The sequence below is a fragment of the Mauremys reevesii genome, linkage group 9 (genome assembly GCF_016161935.1).
Source record: "Mauremys reevesii isolate NIE-2019 linkage group 9, ASM1616193v1, whole genome shotgun sequence".
Lineage (NCBI taxonomy): Eukaryota > Metazoa > Chordata > Testudines > Geoemydidae > Mauremys > Mauremys reevesii.
This window is the reverse complement of record NC_052631.1, coordinates 56,816,258-56,834,420: the sequence shown is the minus strand read 5'-3', so window position 1 is coordinate 56,834,420 and position 18,163 is coordinate 56,816,258. Positions and strand designations below refer to the sequence as shown.

General features: G+C 45.8%; 2 protein-coding genes across 6 annotated transcripts in view; one reads left to right on the top strand and one right to left on the bottom strand.

The window, feature by feature from the left end:
* Positions 1–16,995, bottom strand: part of LOC120371671 (DNA-directed RNA polymerases I and III subunit RPAC2-like) — a 34,410-nt gene extending 17,415 nt beyond the window's left edge. The window contains exons 1-3 of one of the 2 annotated variants that reach the window (XM_039487700.1): positions 16,978–16,995; positions 14,194–14,303; positions 209–306 (exon numbers count right to left, since the gene is read on the bottom strand). In XM_039487700.1, the coding sequence (XP_039343634.1) occupies positions 209–306; positions 14,194–14,232 (137 nt within the window). In that variant the 5' untranslated portion in view covers positions 14,233–14,303; positions 16,978–16,995. Of the gene's footprint in view, positions 1–208; positions 307–14,193; positions 14,324–16,977 lie in introns of those variants that run through there. The other variant, XM_039487701.1, reaches the window with a different exon arrangement.
* A 24-nt stretch (positions 16,996–17,019) lies between these two features.
* The window catches only part of VAMP7 (vesicle associated membrane protein 7), a 31,012-nt gene continuing 29,868 nt past the window's right edge, over positions 17,020–18,163 (top strand). The window contains exon 1 of one of the 4 annotated variants that reach the window (XM_039487695.1): positions 17,020–17,172. The gene's annotated coding sequence lies outside the window, so the exon portion shown is untranslated. Of the gene's footprint in view, positions 17,231–18,163 lie in introns of all 4 variants that reach the window. The other 3 variants (XM_039487697.1, XM_039487696.1, XM_039487698.1) reach the window with 3 other exon arrangements.

The following is an 18,163-nucleotide window of genomic DNA, read 5'->3' as shown; positions in this document are numbered from 1 at the left end:
CACTGGCTGTTTCCACTCCCAGGCCTGTCAGTAAACTTGTTCCCAAAGGGGCAGAGATGCAGTCAAAGTGCATTTGTTTAAAGAACCCAAGTAGGGAGATTTGCAATATTCGTCTGGCTTCAGCAGTGCCAGAGGTGCTAGATCAGAAGTCTAGGAACAGCAAACATAGCCCTGAGGTGGTACCAGTTATCACAGGGACTTCACTTACTTTTTCATGATCATGTAACGGAGGGAGTTGCCAAATGTGTGGTCCTCATCATGTAACACAAATGTGACACAGTTTCCATCCGTCCCATCTGCCTGGACCTGCCACAGCCAGGAAAGCAAGAGGAGCACAAGAATATGGTTATATCTCCAGATGATTTAAACTCCTCCTGAAGTAACTAAGGCCAGGTCTACACTAGAAAAATGACTCACTTCTGATGACTGGTGTCAGCAACAGGGTCACCCCCCATGGTATAACTGTAAGCATAGACCTGGACAACTAGGTTCATCATTGTTCATCTATGTTCATCATTGTGTTAGAAAACAGTGGTTGAGATTTGCCAAGAGCTTGTTTTTGGAGAAACGTCACAGCTGGAGTATGGGCCCACCACACAAATCTGGAGGGGAAAAAAATATAAAGCCAGAGCCTTCCTCTTAGAACCCAGGGATTTCTAGACTCCCAGATAGATGAAAGCTAGATATACTGCACGATAGAAAAGCTAGGAATTATTATTATATGCACGGTCAAAGGGTTAGTGTTATCCTAGGTTCTGATCCTTCCATTCCTTGCACACCCAAAGGTCCCAGCCTTCAAAGGGAATTTTGGGAGCATGAGTACAACGACCACCCTCAACGACCTTTAATACCAAGCCGTTCTTGGATCTCATTCACTGGGAGTCACATTTCAGACCCAACAATAGTCTCATAGACTTTAAGGTCAGAAGGGACCATTATGATCATCTAGTCTTACCTCCTGCATAACACAGGCTACAGAATCTCACCCACCCACTCCTGTAACGAGGAGTTATTGAAGTCCTCAACTTGTGGTTTAAAGACCTCAAGGTGCAGAGAATCCTCCAGCAAGTGACTCGTGTCCCACGCTACAGAGGAAGGCGAAACACCCCCAGGGCCTCTGCCAATCTGCCCTAGAGGAAAATTCCTTCCCAATCCCAAATATGGCGATTAGCTAAACCCTGAGCATGTGGGCAAGACTCACCAGCCAGACACCCAGGAAAGAATTTTCTGTAGTAACTCAGATCCCACCCTGTTTAGTGTCCCATTACAGGCCATTGGGCATATTTACTGCTCATAGTCAAAGATCAATTAATTGCCAAAATTAGGCTATCCTATTGTATCCCTTCCATAAATTTATCAAGCTTAGTCTTGAAGCCAGATATGTCTTTTGCCTCCATTGCTCCCCTTGGAAGGCTATTCCAGAACTTCACTCCTCTGATGGTTAGAAACCTTTGTCTAATTTCAAGTCTAAACTTCCTGATGGCCAGTTTATATCCATTTGTTCTTGTATCCACATTGGTACTGAGCTTAAATAATTCCTCTCCATCCCTGGTATTTATCCCTCTGATATATTTACAGAGAGCAATCATATCTCCCCTCAGCCTTCTTCTGGTTAGGCTAAACAAGCCAAGCTCTTTGAGTCTCCTTTCATTTCCCCCCCCCCCCCCAAGGTTTTCCATTCCTCGGATCATCCTAGTAGCCCTTCTCTGTACCTGTTCCAGTTTGAATTCATCCTTCTTAAACATGGGAGACCAGAACTGCACACGGTATTCCAGATGAGGTCTCTCCAGTGCCTTGTATAATGGTACTAACACCTCCTTCTCTCTACTGGAAATACCTCACCTGATGCATCCCAAGACCGCATTAGCTTTTTTCACAGCCATATTACATTGGCGGCTCATAGTCATCCTGTCATCAACCAACACTCCAAGGTCCTTCTCCTCCTCTGTTACTTCCAAGTGATACGTCCCCAGTTTATAACAAAAATTCTTGTTATTAAACTCTAAAAGCATGACCTTGCATTTTTCACTATTAAATTTTATCCTATTACTATTACTCCAGTTTACAAGGTCATCCAGATCTTCCTGTAGGATATCCCAGTCCCTCTCTGTATTGGCAATACCTCCCAGCTTTGTGTCATCCGCAAACTTTATTAGCACATTCCCACATTCAGTATTAAAAAGATTAAATAACTGTCTGAGTCTGTGGAAACTGGCACCTAGAGTGTAACAAGACTCTGCTTTTTTTCACTCAAGAGAGGGGGGGAAATAGTCCCAGCATCTATTGCTGCTGGAGGAGTCGTAGGGATACCAGCTAGGATCCTTTGTGGGGAGAAAAAGGAGAATATCTAGGAATAATGGGATGAAATAAAAAGAAACAAGCAATGAGGTGAGACAGGAGGAAAAGCTTCCTAAAGGAGAAAGTTTGTTGTGAGGAGTCAGGCCAAGTCTACACTTACAAGCGTACAGCAGCACCAATACAACGTGCCACTGTCAAAGCGCTCGTGTAGCCACGTTATGCTGACAGGAGAGACCTCCCCATCAACAATGAGCAGCAGTAGCTCTGGCGGCGGGAGAGCTGGTGGCCACTTCTGGGACTGTGCAGAGCAAGGGAGCTTGCCTTAGCCCCGGGCCCTGCTGCGCCGCTTACCGGACTTTTAACTTTTACAACAGGCTATGTAAAAAGCACTAGCAAAGTCAGTACAAACTGAAATTTCATACAGACAATGACTTGTTTATACTGCTCTGTATACTATACACTGAAATGTAAGTGCAATATTTATATTCCAATTGTTTTGTTTTATAATTATATGGTATAAATGAGAAAGTCAGCAATTTTTCAGTAACAGTGTGTTGTGACACTTTCGTATTTTTATGTCTAATTTTGTAAGCAGGTAATTTTTAAGTCATTAGCTTGGTCTTCTCTGCACTAATTTCCATGCCATATTTTGCAGAGATTTCATCCAGTCATTTCACAAGGTTGGCAAGTTCATCTTCGCTGCCTGCCAGGCCATCAGCGTCATCAGCAAACCGAAGATTTCAGATTGTTCGCCCCCCAATGCTGACTGTGCATATGTGATCTTCTAGGGCATCAGTCATTATGCACGCCAAGCAGATGTTGAACAGTGTGAGCGAAAGAAGACAGCCTTGGTGCGAAACCACTCTCCTATTGTGCCATTGATGATAACTGCACTGCTGGCCTTAGCATACAGTTGTTTAATGGTAAGAATAAACTTACAACCAACATTGTACTTCTTCATAGTTGCCCAGAGAGCTTTGTGCCACACTCTGTCAAATACTTTCTTGAAGTCAACAAAGACGTGGTAGATGTCCTGCTGGTGTTGTAAGTACTTCTCACATAGAACATGAAGGTTGAAATCTGTTCTGTAGTATTTCTTCCAGCATGAAAGCGAGCCTGTTCTTCAGCGATGATATTCTCAGCTTGTGGCTTCAATCTGTTTAATATGACTTTCAACATCACTTTGCTGGGATGGCTAATTAAACTTTTGGTCCGATAATTTTGACACAATCGCAGGTTGCCTTTCTTTGGCAGAGTGACTGTGTCCATGTGGAGGGCCACTCACCAGTCTGCCAGATCTTCTTGCAGATCTTGGTGAGTACATCTATTACTATTTCTCCTCTGAATTTCATCAACTCCGCTGGGATGTTGTCAATACCTGTAGTCTTTCCATTCTTGAGTGATTTCACAGCTGTCTCCACTTCTTCACGTAGTATTGGAAAGTCATCCTCCTCTGTTGAATCTGGGTTGTCTAAGCTGATGACAAACAAACGTGATGGGATCAGCTCACATATCACTGTCAGTGGACAAGAGCTAGAGACAGTAAAACAGTTCAAGTATTTGGGGGCAATCATCACTGATGAAGGATCCAAGGCAGAAATCTGGACAAGAACTGTGAAACCAGCAGCACCAGAGGCAAAGCTAAAGCCAATTTGGAGGAATAAGAACATCTCCCTGGAATCCAAACTGAAACTGCTGCACGCACTGGTCATCTCCATTCTTCTGTATGCGTGTGAGACATGAACCCTTATGGCAGAACTTGAACAGAATATACAGGTAGTAAAGATAAGATACTTCCGTAAAATCCTGGGCATTTCCTACTTCGACCACATCACTAATGAAGAGGTCTGCAACATCATCACCCAATGCACTGGGTCATATGAAGACCTGCTGATGACCGTGAAGAAGCGCAAGCTGAAGTGGTACGGCCATGTAACAAGATCATTGGCCTATCCAAGATCATCTTCCAGGGGAGAGTACAGGGGAAGAGAAGAAGAGGTAGACAGAAGAAGAGATGGATTGACAACATAAAAGAGTGGACAGGAATGGACATTGTAGAGACTCAAGAACTGACACACAATCGTCAGGGGTGGAGACAACTGGCTGATTGCTCATCAATGATAGTGCCCCAACGACCAAATGTGGTTATGGTAATGATGATGATGATGATGATGAGTTTTTAAGTGAAGTGAAACTCGGGGGTACACAAGCCAAATCAGACTCCTGAAAGGGGTACAGTAGTCTGGAAAGGTTGAGAACCACTGCTCTAGGTGAAATCCTACCCTATTGAAATGAATGTGAATTTCACCAGTGACTTCAATAGGATCAGGATTTCACTTCAGTAATTACACCACAACCTAGCTCTTATCTAGTGCTTCCATCAGCAGATCTCAGGGTTTTACAAAGCAAGTCAGTATTGTTATCACCATTATCTATAGGGAAACTGAGGCACAGGGCAGTGACATGACTTGTCCAAGGAATCAGAGTGAGCCAGTGGCAGAGCTGGGTCTCCCAGGTCCCAGTTCAGTGCTCTATTCACTAGGCCACACTGCCTCCACCACCCCCTGGGTTTATAACTAGGACTCCATGTCTATCACGGAGATCAAGTCAGCACTAGGAGTTCCATTTTAAAATCCTGTTTGTCCAGCATTTAGATTAGCTCTCGATACCTGGTCTTAGCTGAAGGGTCTCAGGCAGGGAGAACATCTCGGTAATTCTGTGGCTAAGGCACTACATCTGGAAGTTTGGGTTCAGTGCCAAGCTTTGCTGCAGACTCCCTCTCTGACGTTGGGCAAATAATTTAACCCTCTGGGCCACAGTTTCCTATTGGTGACATGCTGCTTTTCCCTCCCATCCCATTGTGAGCTCTTTGGGGCAGGGACTCCCTCTGTGCCCACAATACTGGGGCCCTGATCTCGGTTGGGCCATCTAAGCCCTTCTTCTGCCTGTCAGGCCCTTCATTGGTTTCCTTCAACTTCTCAGGAAAGAGCAGGTTGAGGGCTGTGCACGATAGGCTGATGGTAGAGGTAGTTATTTACAGGAGTGGGGTCACGAAGGGTGGTTTAAATGGGCTCGTATGCTCTGAGAGAGGGGAGAGCAGGCAAGGGGGATTTTCTCCTTTAGTTTGATGCATTTTAATCCAAGGAGCCCGGAGCTATGGAAAGTTGCTTCTGAGCATCTATAGACACTAATGATATCAGTAAATACTTCCTTGCAGACTAGCAAAATAACAACAGGCTCTGGGAACAAACAGGAAGGAGCTGGGCCTAATGCGCGTGGGAGGGGACTGGGAGTCAGTTCACTTGGGTTTTGTTCTCAGCAATGCCACCATCTCACCGAGTGGCACAGGGAAAGCTCCTCATTTCTTGTCTTCTTACTCCCATGGAAGTTTTGCCAATGACCACCGTGGCGGAAGGACCTATTCCTTAACCTCTCTCTCTACACCTAATTTTCCCCATGTGTAGAATTGGGGATGATATTTACCTACTCCACAAAAGGGTTGTGAGGCTTAATTTATTAAAGTACTTTGAGATCCTAACATGAAAGGAGCTGTAGAAATACAAAGGATTACCGGTATAATGTTAATATAATTATTGTGCCGCATGTAATCTACAGGGGCTTTCTGGAGCCAGTCCTGGAATTCTCTAGCAGATCTTGATAACCTGTCTCATTCTCTGAAATCACTGTCCCTGTTCTTCTAAAACTCTGAGCAAATTCCTTGCAGTGTTTGTGCCTGTGGAAAGGTGAATGTAACTGCTGAGGGTGTTGCTATGTGACAAGAAGTGAATGGAGTTGTGAACCTTCTGGAGCATTTGAGGAGCTGGCCGTGGGCAGGATGTGAGGAGATGAGGGCTTTGTATAGCTCTGGCTCCACACTTAACCTTGAGACCTCACACCAGTTCCAAGGTCGGCTGGGGATTGACTGGTCAAATCAGGCTCCGCAGCAGCTATATTTAGCCCAGGGAGAGGTCAGAGGCTCAGCAGCGCTCTGATGGCTGGCAGATTATTTAGATACTCTTGGTTTTGGAGACAATCCCAACCCCAAACCAGTCCTGTTGGAGCTTTTAGTTATTGGCGCATTGGCAGGAGTCCGAACAGACTATATCAGGAGGATTCTGGATCCACTCCTGTGTCATGTCTCTAGGGGCCTGATCCTGCACAGTGTGGCATGCCCTTAAGGCACAATATGTCACAGGATTGGGCCCTCTATGCCCAAACACCTGCACATGTGGATTTGGACGTTATAAATAAGGCTACGATTTAGTCATGGGTATTTTTAATAAAATTCATGGACAGGTCACGGGCAGAAAACAAAAATTCACAGCCTGTGACCCGTCTATGACTTGTACTATAAATACCTCTGACTAAATCTTAGTTGGGGGGCCCCTCAAGAGGAGTCCTGCTCTGTGGGACCCTGGGGGTACTGCTGGAGGCCCCCGGGAGGCCGCTACTCTGGGGGTGCCCCCAGGGACCATTCCCAGACTGCTGCCAGGGGCCACTGAGCTGCGGCTGCTCCTGCTGCCCTGGGACCACTGCTCAGGTGGTTCCTGGGGCCAGCCGCACCGGCTGCTGCTCGGGCAGTCCCTGGGGCCAGCCACCCAGGGCCACCCGAGCAGTGGCCATTGAGGCCGGCTGCAGAGCCACCCAAACGGCTAGCTGTGGCACCCAGGGTCAGCCACACTGACCACTGCAGAAGTCATGGAGTTTGCGGAAAGGAGGCTGTGTGGCCTAGTGCAGTGCGTGACAGGAGATGCACAGGGCAGACTTCTTAAAGGAGACTGAGAAGACAACAAACCATGCAGCAGACTACAGTGCATTTAGCTTTTCCATCTGTCTAGTACATTGAGAAACTGGTGCAGTGATCTGATGGATGACAGCCCATGCACCACTATTTCATGGAGCCACAGGGAACATGCTGTGCCAGACCAGTCTGGTTCCCGGAGACTTGATTTTTCCCTCCTGTTTCGCACAGAGATCCCTTTGATACATTTCCGGATCTCCATAGGGATGGAAGTTTTGCGGTAGATGATCAGACCGCTGGTCCTCCAGCAGTGGCTGTTATCTGATGCTTCAGAGGAAGGCAAACAGCATCCCTCCAGTAACACACCACTTGACTTATGCCATGCTGTATACATAGGGAGGGTTCTGACATGGCCTCGCGGTAATCAGTTTGTGCCCAGAGGCATGAAGTTGGATGCCTCTACGTATTTCTAATGTGTCCATCACTGTGGTATGTAGGTGTCAAATTATCCAACCCATTTGAAAATTGTTCTCCATTATCTGACCTGAAAGCCCGATCCCCTTCCTGGTGTGGAATTCTACCCGGTTTAGGGAATTCTAGCTGGTGTGTGCAGCAATATTTTATTTTTCTACATTTACTTGCCATCCATTTCATCTGCTGGACCCTTATTCTCAAATTATGGACCAACAGGAAAAGAGAAGAACTGATCTGTTTTCATGGCCGCTTTCCTAATCTGAAATACACAATCAATCAAATTGCCTCTAGATCCCCAAAGATGTTTGGAAGTGGAGTAATTATTCCAGAAAAAAGTCGCTTTTATTCCAGAAGAGTATCTATACAGGGCAGTTATGCTGGCATGGCTATAAAAGAACAGTGATTCTGCTAAAGCTATGCTGATCAATTCCCCTGCATAGACAACCCCTTAGAGATGGGAACGACCCACAAGATTATCCAGGGTATCCACATCAAGGGCAGGGTGTTGACCCTGGTCCTGACAGACCATATCTCAGATATTTGTTTGCCTCTCCCAGCTAAGCAATCCTAATAGCTGTAATCCCACATCATATAAAAGATCTTCCTGCTTAGAGGGACTGTGATTTACAACTGTGAGTTATTTACCCTTGAAAGTGGTACCCACATACTGCAGTGATGGCTGCATTATCACTGCACACAGAGGGACTAGATTAGCTAGACAGGGTGGTGTCTAGTTTATATTTGGGACACTGGTTTTTATTCATGTTCAATGGGCAATCAGGAGGGTCAGTTTATACACAAATTGTCTTGTATGCAAGTGCAGGTGGTAACTGGTTAGGGACCATGGTGCAAGTCTGTCCCTAAATTCCCTGACATCTCTTACATCAAGCAACCCATCTCAATCCGTTTTCTCTTCTACTGTGTAGGGGTCTGTTCACTATGGGACATTTCTAGATCAAAGTGTCTGGTTTGCTGTCTAGGGGGCTGATCCTTCTACCCTTTCCCACATCTGTCTCAATGGAAGTACTCATGGTTACTCATGAGGAGATCTGCATGATTCGGCATTTGGTTGGAACAATAACTGACCATATTAACATGATTCCTTTTTAAAATCAGGCAATAAATAATAGATGCTACTAACAACAATCCATTTGTTTCCCCTGTGCAGCCACCTCCATTCTCAATAGCCCCTTCCCCGTTGGTTGGTTGGTTGGTTGGCAGGCAGGCAACTGGAGACTCTGGAGGAGCTGTCCAGAGAGTAATAATTTACAATGTCTTGGGCTGCTGGACAAACAAGTTCCTTTCAAGCTAGTAAGTGATACAAATCCAGCTACGGTGAACTGTGGCGCCATCTAGTGCATTGGCTGAGAGAGAAAAAAAAAGTACAAGGGACCTGGTGAAGGAAACGTAAGATGGTGAGGTAATATCATTTATTGGACCTACTTCTGTTGGTGAAAGAGACAAGCTTTCAAGCTAACACAGAGCTCTCCATCAGTTGAAAACCTGAAGAAGAGCTCTGTATAAGCTCAAAAGCTGGTCTCTTTCACCAACAGAATTTGGTCCAATAAAAGATATTACCTCACCCACTTTGTCTTGCTAATAACAGGACCAACACAGCTACAACAGCACTTAACCATCTAATGAAGGAAAGGCAGACATAAGAATAAAGTATGGGTTCATGGATAGAAAGGCCAGTCTGAAACTCTCACTACAGAGCTGAATAATCTTGCCAATGTGTCAGTTTAGAGTGTGGGGCAAATCTCTACCAAGGAAAGATCTTGCAGCTATCAAATTGATTATCTGAGACTCCTTAGGCCTCATTCCAAAAACTCCCCTTGAAAAATAGGGCCAGTTTTAGAAAATATTGACCCTAGCTTCTAACCTAGCTCCATCTAACATAGCACAGACTTTGCTGTTCCTATTCCACGTAGGATAATCTTGGAGAGATCAAAACACAGGGCAACACAATGAAATGCTTCAAGAAATTAAAGCAACAGGCACCTTCTCGGATCTCACTCTTATGTCCATTTCTGAAAATGCCACTTTTGTCTCCTCTCAATTTCTCCCTCCCTCCACTGTTGGCTTGGGTTCTAACTTCATACCTGTGTCATTTAGCTCCATGAAACATATTATACAAAATAAAGTGGCATCACATCCTGTGGTGCTGACAAGCATTAGATAGGGCTACTGATGTTTCTCTTAAAGATCAGGGGTGAAATCTGAACTCAAAAACATCCTCCATTACCTTGTGACAAACACCCTAAAACAAACATGTTCCTAGGTTCGAGAATTTTCTGTGCAAACTTCCCACACTGCTGCCTGGGGAAGAGGGAAGCCCACTACAGAATCAGTACTTACTAGGGCTGTAGATTAATCAGAGTTAATCACATGCGTTAACTCAAAAAAATTATTCACGATTAAAAAAATTAATTGCAATTAATAGCAGTTTTAATTGCACTGTTAAACAATAAAATACCAATTGAAATTTATTAAAGATTTTGATTTTTGTACATTTTCATATATATTGCATTCTGTGTAACTGAAATCAAAGTGTATATTTTTTATTATAAATATCTGCACTGTAAAAATGATAAACAAAAGACAGTATTTTTCAATTCACCTCATACAAGTACTGTAGTGCAATCTTTGTCATGAAAATGCAACTTACAAATGTACATGTTTTTGTTACATAACTGCCCTCAAAAACAAAACAATGTAAAACTTCAGAGCCTACAAATCCACTCAATCCTACTTTTTTTCCCAGCCAATCACAAGCAGACAAATAAGTTTTGTTTACACTTACAGGAGATAATGCTGCCCTCTTCTTATTTACAACATCACCAGAAAGTGAGAATAGGCATTTGCTTGGCACTTTTGTAGCCGGCATTGCAAGGTATTTATGTGCCAGATATGCTAAACAGAAGTCTTAAAAGAGTACCACTCTGATGCGGAAACTACAGAACCTGAGCCACCAAAAACAAAACCAACCTTCTGCTGGTGGCATCTGACTCTGATAATGAAAATGAACATTCATCAGTCCATACTGTTTTGGATTGTTATCGAGCAGAACCCATCATCAGCAGAGATCCATGTCCCCTGGAATGGAGGTTGAAGCATGAAGGGACATATGAATCATTAGTGCATCTGCATGTAAATATCTTACAACGCTGGCTACAACAGTGCCATGCGAACGTCTGTTCTCACTACAAGAAACAGACATTATCTCCTGCAAATGTAAACAAACTTGTTCGTCTGAGCGATTGGCTGAACAAGAAGTGTGACTGATTGGACTTGCAGCCTCTAAAATTTTACACTGTTTTATTTTTGAATGCAGTTTTTTTTGTACATAATTCTACATTTGTAAGTTCAACTTTCATGATAAAGCAATTGCACTACAGTACTTGTATTAGGTGAATTGAAAAATACCTTTTTTCTTTTGGTTTGTTTACAGGGCACATACTCATAATAAAAAATAAATATAAAGGGAGGACTATACACTTTGTATTCTGAGTTGTAATTGAAATCAATATATTTGAAAATGTAGAAAACATCCAAAAATATTTAAATAAATGGTATTCTATTAATTTTTTAATTGCGCAATTAATCGCAATTAATTTTTGTAATCGCTTGACAGCCCTAGTACTTACCCCTTCGATCTATCTCAGGCACTATACAGACCTCTCACTGCAGCATCTGAGCACCTTACAGTCTCTGATATAGTTATGCTCCCAATGCCCTGGGAAGTAAGGCAGTGCTATTATCCTTATTGTACAGATGGGGAATTGCGGTCCAGAGAGACTAAGCAACTGGCCCAAGGTTATACAGGGAGTCTGTAAAAGAGCAGGGAACTGAACCTGGTTCACCCAAGTCCTAGGCGGGTGCCCTAACCACCATCCCACCTGAGACATCCCTTAGACTGCATAGACCACCTGCCATGTAAATTCAAGCTCTGTATCTCAAGAGAGGGCAAGTGAAGGGGCAAATAATGGCTGTTTGCCATAGCACTACCCAACCCCAAATAAAACCAATCCAGGGCCTTACCTAGTATACAACTTCATACTGACCATCTCTCTGTTCATCCTGACCTGGTTCCCTGCCTGTTCTGTGAAACAATGAGAGCAGCAGGGGAGCTCTGGCATCACAACTCCTGAAGAAGCCACACTACCATGAAACAGGGCTGTGGAGATGGCAGAAGGAAGTGACTTCTGTGCCAATGCCAGCTGTCTCTATGACCTATACATTCATCAAGGACCTATGGATTTTTGGAGATGGGGACCTCCTGCCACTTCTGTGAATCCCTGATAGAAAGATTTCTTCCCCAATGTGTGATTAACCCTTGCAGGAAAACACTGAGCCCATAGTAATTCACTGCTACGCAAGGGACAAGATTTTGTCTGCTAAACAAACTAATCCCCCAACTGCTCCACTGCTGGGCTAGACTGATTATAAAATAATATGCCATACGCCATGCAGCTGTGGTTTCACATACAACTTTCTGTTCTGGCACAATATCCTATATTTAGAGAATCCTTTAATCGAATGTATTAGGTTACAGTTAATTGAACCCACCCCTATGAAGGCCTATGCCCCTAATCCTGGTCCCAACTCCCACTGATATCAATGTCAAAACTCCCCATTCTTTTCAGTGTCATTAGATTCCAAGACCAGAAGGGACCATTGTAATCACCTAGTCTCATCTCCTGTATAACGCAAGCCAGAGAACTGCACCACAATAATCCCTAGAACAGAGCTTTTAGAAAAACATCCAATCAAAACTGTCACTGATGAAAAACCTATCACAATCCTTGGTTGTTCCAATGGTTAATTATTCTCACTGTTAAAAATGTATGCTTTATTTCCAGTCTGAAATTGTCTATTTTTAACATCCAGCCATTATATCATGCTATACCTTTCTCTGGCCAGAACTACACTATAAATTTACATCAGTGTAACTACATCACTCAGGGTTGTGAAAAATCCGCACCCCAGAGCAACCCAGTTATACTGACTTAACCCCTGGTGCAGACAGCACTATGTCAACAGGAGGGATTCTCCTGTCGACATAGCTAGCTACTGCTTCTTACAGAGGTGGCTTAACTATGCTGGTGGGAGAAGGTCTCCTATCAGATAATAGTGTCTTCACTGAAGCGCTACAGTGGCACAGCTGCATTGGTGCAGCGGTGCTGCTTCAGCGTTTTAAGTGTAGACCTACCCTTGGATAGATGGGAGAGCCCATTATTAAACAATCTTCTCTTTGTTAAGATCAAGCACCTTGTGTCTATCACTGTAAGGCAGGTTTTCTAATCCTTTAATCATTCACATGGCTCTTCTCTGAACCCTCTCCAATTTATCGACATCCTTCTTGACTCCCTTGCTCCAAACCACACTGTAAACCAAGCATAAAATGTTCTTAATTATAAACAACACATCTGCTGTTACCAACAGCCAATACTTAGAACTACATTACACAGAGGAAGTTTGCAGCATTAATTGTAATGGAGGCTCAAGCTGAATGTAGGGAGATGAAAACTCTGAATGGGATTGGCTGAAGATCAGTAACAGGTTGGTGGTTCCTCTATTGCTCTGTAGCTATGCCACATCTTATCTTCTTCTGAAGGATACACTTGCTTTCTGGCCTCAGTTGCAGGGCACACTGAGCTCATTTTAACAGAGTGGTGGGCTGTGGAGGCAAAAGGTCCTAGCAAAACCAGAAGTGTGGCCTTACACTTAAGGAGACTCAAAATCTTATTACTACTGAACATTTATATTGCAGTAGTGCCTAGTGTTGACCAAACTGGGATCCATTGTGCTAGGTACTGTACAAATATAGTGTGACTAACAATCCAGGCCCTGCTCAAAGGGATTTAGGCACCTAATTCCCAATGGGAAATCCATGGGAGTTAGCGGCCTAAATAGCTTTGGGGATCTGCTCCTTACAGGCTAGAAGAAAAGACAACAGGTGATGAGACAACTAAGCAGATGGGGAAGGGGGGAACAGCATTTCCAACTGTCTAGAATCACAAGTGTTTTTCTTAAAGCCCCAGCTTCTAGATTCAAATGATTTTGTGAGAACCTGTTTTCATTTTCAAAGAAAAGTAAAGTTTCTAGTGCTCATGGTGGTAGAGAAAGCTTGAAAACATGAGCCTCAAAAAAGGCTGAAAACCCAGAAAGAAAATATAAAGAACCCACATTTACTATATTCTAAAATCTCATGATTTGGGGTAGGAGCTCAACTCATTATGTTTGAAGGGCTGAAGTACTGGGGTATGGAGGCTGGGGTGGGACCACAAATAAAACAGTATTTTAGGACAGATCTGGGTGTAAGTCCCAGTTCTGCTGCAAGCTACCTGGTGCAATCATCACTCACCCCAGTGCAGACCCAGCCCCCATGTGCAGAACAGAGACAACGCGCCTTTTCTCTCTGAATCCAGGACCGCAGGTGGGCTCTCAGATATTCCAGCCATGGGAGCCAGATAAAGATCGAGCTAGGCAGAAAACAGGGCCACTCATGAAAGCACTCCCAGGCCCGCGGAAGCTGAAGGATCTGGGAACAGCACACCCTGGGGGCTGCACAGGGGAAGCAGTGGGTCACCACGTGGCTCTTCTGCCACAAGCCTGAGTCCCCCAGCCTGCCTCCCTAGTGCATCCAGCCAGGGAGCCCTGGCCTCCCAGACACTCACCATCTCAAGCACCGGCTTCCTCTCCACCTCTTCAGCCATTGCTGCCTGGGAAGAATTTCCTTCCTCTTCCTCCGACGCTGCTAAGGGATTCTGGGAGTTGTAGTCCAACCCTAGTGAAGTGGGCAAACAGGGACGATTTTGGTGTGCTCTGAAAGCACTTTCCCGGCATTGCCAAATTGGAGCTATATTTGTTGTGTTTCTTAAAGCCCGCAGCTCCTGGGGTCCCGTGATTGCCTGGGAATTTCAGCTTTCTGTGTTTTTAAACAAGTTTCTAGCCCTTTGTTGAAGAGAAAAGCTTGGAAATGTGACCTGAGTGCAGCCTAAAGGTTCAAAACTCAGTAATGTGTTAATAAAAATTAGTCAAGGCCCCTAAAATCATGAGATTGGCTTTAAAAACTCAGTTGGGTTTCTTTTTGTTTGCTTTCTGGTGCTGGTACATGTATGGTTCATGCTTTCAAGCACTTCTTTGCAGCCAAGAGGGCCAGAAATTTAGCTTTTTTAAAAAATGAAAGCTACAATTGTCAGGAAATGATCAGATTCCATAACTGAGATGCTAACCTAGCCACTAAATATTATGCCACTCACAGTAAAATTGCAAGAAATGACAGTATAGAAAACCAGAAGTCAAATAAAAAGAACTCCAAATGTACTATTAAAAAAACAACAAAGCAAAACAAAACAAAAAAACCTTGTGATTTTTAAGTCAGTCCCATAATTTGGAGGGGCCTGGCTCAAATTTGAACACTTAGGGTTGGCGACGCTGCTGCTCTTGTGGCTCGTTAATTCCACTCAAAGGCATTCATGGGACCTGCCAAGGGTCTGTATGACACTGGCTGCTTGGGAGAAATGCAGTGAGAGCAGGATTAGGAAATGAAGGTATGTGAAAAATAAAGGGTAACTTATTTTTAAAGGACAGCGCCACAACAAGCTATGTCCTTGGCACCTAACTACATATCTGCACCACAGAGCATATCCTGAGCATGACTGGTGCTGAAATATGGAGAAAATTGTCTGACTCTGCCATGTGAGGAAACGGATGGCAGAGATAGCATGATGTGAGATGCTACAGGATCAGGACTGGTCATCACCAAAACAACCCAACCCCGGGTTTGAATCTCATGCTGATGGCTGCATGGAATTTTAGGAGCTGGCTGACAAGTACCCCACCCCTGACTGACCCGTCCGAGGTGGGGGGGGTTGTAATGCCCATGTCTGAGGATTATGCAGACAGGGAAGATGAAGAGGAAGAAGAAGAGGAAGAGAATTCCTGCTCCCAGCCCTCACAAGCAACTATTCCAGAGAATGACGCGCAAATTGTTTTGTTTTTTTTTTTTTTTAATGATTGATTGATTTGCCCAGAGAGGACTTAGGATGCGAGACAGTATAGTTACTTAGAAAGAAAGTTTGTTAATGTGTGGATTGTTGAGGAAATCCTCCAGGGACATATGGTACTTTACCATACATGGCATGCAGTAAGTAATCAGGTATCATTCATGCAAAGCAAAGCATAGCGCGTATGGTCGTGACTGCTGGCATTCAAGAAGCATCCGCTCTTTATCTTTGTTCTGTTATCCTCAGCAAGTGATATCGTTTCAGATAACCTGGTTAAAAATCAGGAATTTAAGTCAAATTACAGCCAGAGTGAGTGAGGACAGGGAGGGGAGAACGTGAGGACAGGGAGGGACAACCGAGATGAGAGTGGGGGCAGGAAGACCGCAGGAAAAATCAGCGTGGGGGCAGGAAGATCAAGCGGTGGCGGGATGCACTCTGGGGCTGCTGCGTGATCAAACTGACATGCTCGGCGTCTCACATTCCACCATTCTGCACTTGCTCAGCCTGTAATTGAACAGATCCTGACCACTGTCCAGGCTGCCTGTGTCTGGGTCCCAGAGGATAACAGGCATTTTCAACATCCCCAACTGTTATTTTCTGGTCTGGGAAGCTGTGGGCTGCTCTCATCTTGGTATTATGGCGTTTCAGGGCAGGGATGGAGAATCTGCCCCATTACCATCAAACATACTGTGAAGTCTTGCTCTGAGTGGATAGGTGGTACATCACTAAGGCTACCTCGGGGGTATTTTTGGTAAAAGTAACGAACAGGTCACAGCAATAAACAAAAAGTCACGGCGGCCAGTGACCTGCCCATGGCTTTTACTGAAAATACCACTTACTAAATCTTAGGTGCTGGGGGTGGGGCCCTCTAGCGGACGCTGCTGCTGGTGGGGGGGGGGGGTGCTCTGCGAGTCGCTTCGAACTGGAATCTGAATGTGATTTGGGGCAGCGGGTCTAGGGAGGCCCCAGGAGGACACGGGCTGGGCAGTCTTGAGTAGGGTGACCAGATAGGATGAAGAAAATATCGGGACACGGGGGGGGTCCCCACCGGTGGAGCAAAAAAAAACAAAACATAAAAAACCGGCATCCCGAAGTCCTGCCGGCAGAGAGAGAGAGAGAGAAAATAACGGAGTCCTGCCGGCGGGGGGGAGGGGGGTGGCAGTGGAGTCCTGCCGGCACAGCAAAAAAAAAGCGCGGAGTCCCAGAGTGCCGCCGGCAGAGAGAGGGGGGAGGGGAAACAAGAAAGAAAAATAACACCCAGGGGTGCGAAATATCGGGACAACTTGCGTCCCGCCCAAACATCGATCTGGACGTGGGACAAACGCCTAGAAATCGGGCCGTCTGGTCACCCTAGTCTTGAGCCAGCCAGGGGAGCTGCCCCCTGCCCCTCGGCTGCTCGCTGCTGTCCTGGGCTCTCGGCGGAGCCTCTTCCAGCGAGCCGGACGCGCTCACCTTAGAACTACAATACCCAGCAGTCAGAGCGGCTGGGTAGGTGGCGTTTCCCAACGTGCAGCGCGGCTCGGGCGGAAGCGGCCCCCTCCCCGCGCTGGTGACTACATTTCCCGTGAGTTCCTGCGGCGTCGGGAGCGTCTTTGGCGGAAGTGCACGTGCTCGCCGAACGGAGGGGAAAGCGACTTGGGGAGGCAGGTAAACAGTGCACCGGGCTGGGGACACCCCCGCCCGGAAAGCGAGGCCGCGGGTGCAGGTGAGAGGGGGCGGGAGTTGGTGGAAGGCTCCAGAGGAGGGGGTAGGGGTAGGGGTAGGGCTGGGGGCAGGAGGAATCTGGAGGGAATCTGGGGGGCAGGAGGAGGCTGGGGGATGTGGGTCTGGGGAGTGGGCTTGGGGGACAGGAGGAGGAGGAGGATTGGGGAGAAGGGGGGGGGGTAATAAAGCAGGAGGACGGCGGAAGAGGGCCTGGGGGCAGGGGGGGGGAAGGGTAGGACTGGCGGGGGGCAGGAGGAGGCTGGGGTGGGTGGGTCTTGGGGCGGGAGTAGGAGCAATAAAGCAGCAGGAGGAGGAGGTGTGGGGCTGGGCCCAAATGGGGACTAGAGGCAGACGGAAGAAGTGTGGGGGACAGGTAGAAGGAGTAGGGGTGGGAGTTATCACCCAAGGAGAGTGCTGAAGCTCAGGGGCAGAGCCTGGGGCTTTCCACCCAAAGGACCGAGAAGCCGCATCATGCAGCGACATTTATTAGTAGCGTCTGGTGCAATCGAGGAGGAGTGGGGTGTCCAAGTTGGTGGCTGTCGCCTGTACACCTGTGGGGTGTTGCCAGGAAGTTTCACCCAGAGACATTGCAGCCTTCCTGATTTGCCTCACTAACAACACCTGCAGTTGCTGACTGGAATCTAAACCTCTCATTTAACCTTCCCTGTTGGTGCTGTTTGTTCTCTAGCCTGCCTTTATCTTGTTTACTTATTGCATTTCTCTTCTCCTGGGCAAGCTTGTTGGTTTCACTTTCAGGTTCTGGTGTATGGGTGAATGTTACCTTGCTGAGCTTGTAAACGCCTCAAAAGGGTTTTTAATGCCAGTCCCCAAAACAAGTCCCAATATTTTGCTCGTACAAATCTAAATATTTTGGCATAAACTGATAGTCTCTCTTTAAGAGTGGGAGGAAAGGGACAGACTTCCAACAGCAAAG